Source organism: Hylaeus volcanicus, unplaced genomic scaffold (genome assembly GCF_026283585.1).
Source record: "Hylaeus volcanicus isolate JK05 unplaced genomic scaffold, UHH_iyHylVolc1.0_haploid 17054, whole genome shotgun sequence".
Classification (NCBI taxonomy): domain Eukaryota; kingdom Metazoa; phylum Arthropoda; class Insecta; order Hymenoptera; family Colletidae; genus Hylaeus; species Hylaeus volcanicus.
Genome location: NW_026531480.1, coordinates 1 through 2,125, shown reverse-complemented (window position 1 = coordinate 2,125; position 2,125 = coordinate 1). Strand labels below are relative to the sequence as shown.

General features: G+C 33.6%; 1 protein-coding gene across 1 annotated transcript; it reads right to left on the bottom strand.

The window, feature by feature from the left end:
• Positions 1-42: 42 nt before the first annotated feature.
• LOC128882133 (terpene synthase-like) lies at positions 43-1,478 on the bottom strand. The gene is made up of 4 exons (XM_054133703.1): positions 1,360-1,478; positions 526-680; positions 300-444; positions 43-229 (listed from the first exon to the last, which is right to left on the bottom strand). Exons 1-4 carry the CDS (start codon positions 1,468-1,470, stop codon positions 77-79), a joined length of 564 nt encoding a protein of 187 aa, XP_053989678.1. The 5' UTR covers positions 1,471-1,478; the 3' UTR covers positions 43-76.
• Positions 1,479-2,125: the final 647 nt, after the last annotated feature.

Sequence of the window (2,125 nt, the reverse complement as noted above, 5' to 3'; positions counted from 1 at the left end):
ATAATAGTAATTACGTGCACTTCTATTTAAAGTTAACAGAAAAAAAAGCTTCGAACGTTCCGTTTGAAGAAACTATTTATATGCAGCATTTGGTTATTGCGCACTTACTTCCATCAGCCATCTTCCGATACTCTGTTTCAGATGGGCAAATATAATTATCTCTCCAGTAGATTTCAGTACCCTGGCCTCTGTACAATGTGTTCAACACATCGAGAAATACACGCAATGCCTAATTGTAATAATAATAAGATGAATACCATTGCATAAACGGAAAGAATAGTGCTCATAATATTGTTCACCTCTGGATGGTTCAAAGCATTAATTTTTTCGTAAACTATATTAACAGCATAAAGGGCACAACTGATCGTAGCGCCTATCTCATAGAGATGATGAGCAGCAGGGACCGTGGATCTTAAAGCTGAGGAATCTTGAATGTCATCGACCCTGTAAGCATTGAGATAATTTAATAGAAGTGAAGTTAAACAACAGCGAACTTTAGAAATTAATGACATCTACCAAACTTACATGAGCGTAACATTATAAAGTATCTGTATCGCATCTTGGATTTCGTCAAATTTATTCTGTGGTACTTTGAGCCAGTAATTGAAAGCATTATTGAACTCCAATGTGGTACCTTTTGAACAAGCTTGATAAACATAATTGATGGGTGCCAGCAATGCCTACGAAACGACTTTCAGATCAAATTTTTACGAGCTTCTTCGTATACGAATAGTGTAGTATCGCGTCCCCATACCCAGAAATAAGGAGTAAAACAAAAACACGAATCGTAAGGTGCGGGATTGGTCGTGTAGGAAAAACGATCGACTGTGGATCAGAAGATCGTGGATTCGAATCACCGTACCTTATTTTTCGCAGAAACTCCTACAATAGATTATTCAAAATCGTTTTGTTGCGTTGAAGGTTGGCATCGAGGGTTTTCCAAAAAGGGCTCCAGGAATTTGTTTTTCAATAAAACTCGGACGAGTTAGTGTGGTCGTGGTAGGTATTTAAATAAAATCATCCTCATTTATGTAATATTCTTCATATTTTTCAAGTTTATCAACTAAATGCTGACAAGTAACTCATGGAAAGAGTTATTAATTAAAAGTATCTATACAATATATAATTGTGCTATCGAGGTAATAAAGTTATGTGGTACTCATACCAAAGGGGTTGTATCGACAGTTCACTCAATATATCACAATTCCAGTCATATGTACTTTTGTTTAAAGTTAGAAAATAATATTAAATATATTCCATACCACTTATGTTTTATTAGAAAACAAAATCCTAGTTTCGATGCCGCATCGAGTTAGTTAACGTGAGACTAATCTTTTGTTTTCTAGATAATTCACTAACCTGGTCCTCCTTCTTATCGCCATCATGCGAATAAACGTGTCGCGGCGCAATCGAACTTACTGATCTCACAGTAGTTACTGCTTTATAAAACATGACCTGTAAGTCATGCATATAATTTACAATTCTAATATTTAGTTGGTACTGATAATATACCCGTACAGAGTTAGAAATAAATATACGACGGGTATATAACAAATAACAAATATTAACAAGAAACTGGTTTACTATAGAATTCAGATATATGTTCAGGTGTTCCCAATTAAAAGTGGACTGTATCGTAGATGTGCATATACTTCTGAGTAATCCATGCCATTGAAAAAATTACACCTACATTTATTTACATTATTGTGACAAAAGATTAATGACAATAGAAACGAATCTCATGAGATACGTTTATTAGACGTGTACGTATGGAATATTAAAAATATTACAAGGTAAAGGTAAATTTTCAAAACCATCGAATGGCGAAACGCATTTCAATCGAACGCTCTACTTTTTTTCACGATAAAACAAAATTTATTTAATAAAATTTGTGAGTTATCCAAAATGGTCTTTTAGATTATGCTTTTTTAATAAAATATGTTTGTTTGCGTAGCCGCGATAGACATTTAAACGACGTAATTTGTGTTTTATCAAAAAGCAACATTCTAACGCTCCTTTTGTAGAATCCTTTTATCAAAATATTTCAGCCAATAATATACATATAAATAAATTTGCTAGGCTTTTTATGCTACCGTTCTTTTTGCCAGGTGTCTTATCAATTACG

Excerpts from the sequence above, each read along its gene's own strand:
- LOC128882133 (XM_054133703.1), bottom strand. The coding sequence starts at position 1,470 with ATGCATGACTTACAGGTCATGTTTTATAAAGCAGTAACTACTGTGAGA. Across the intron at positions 681-1,359 it reads GCGATAAGAAGGAGGACCAG|GCATTGCTGGCACCCATCAA; the intron begins GTTAGTGAATTA and ends GTCGTTTCGTAG. Across the intron at positions 445-525 it reads CTTTATAATGTTACGCTCAT|GGTCGATGACATTCAAGATT; the intron begins GTAAGTTTGGTA and ends CAATGCTTACAG.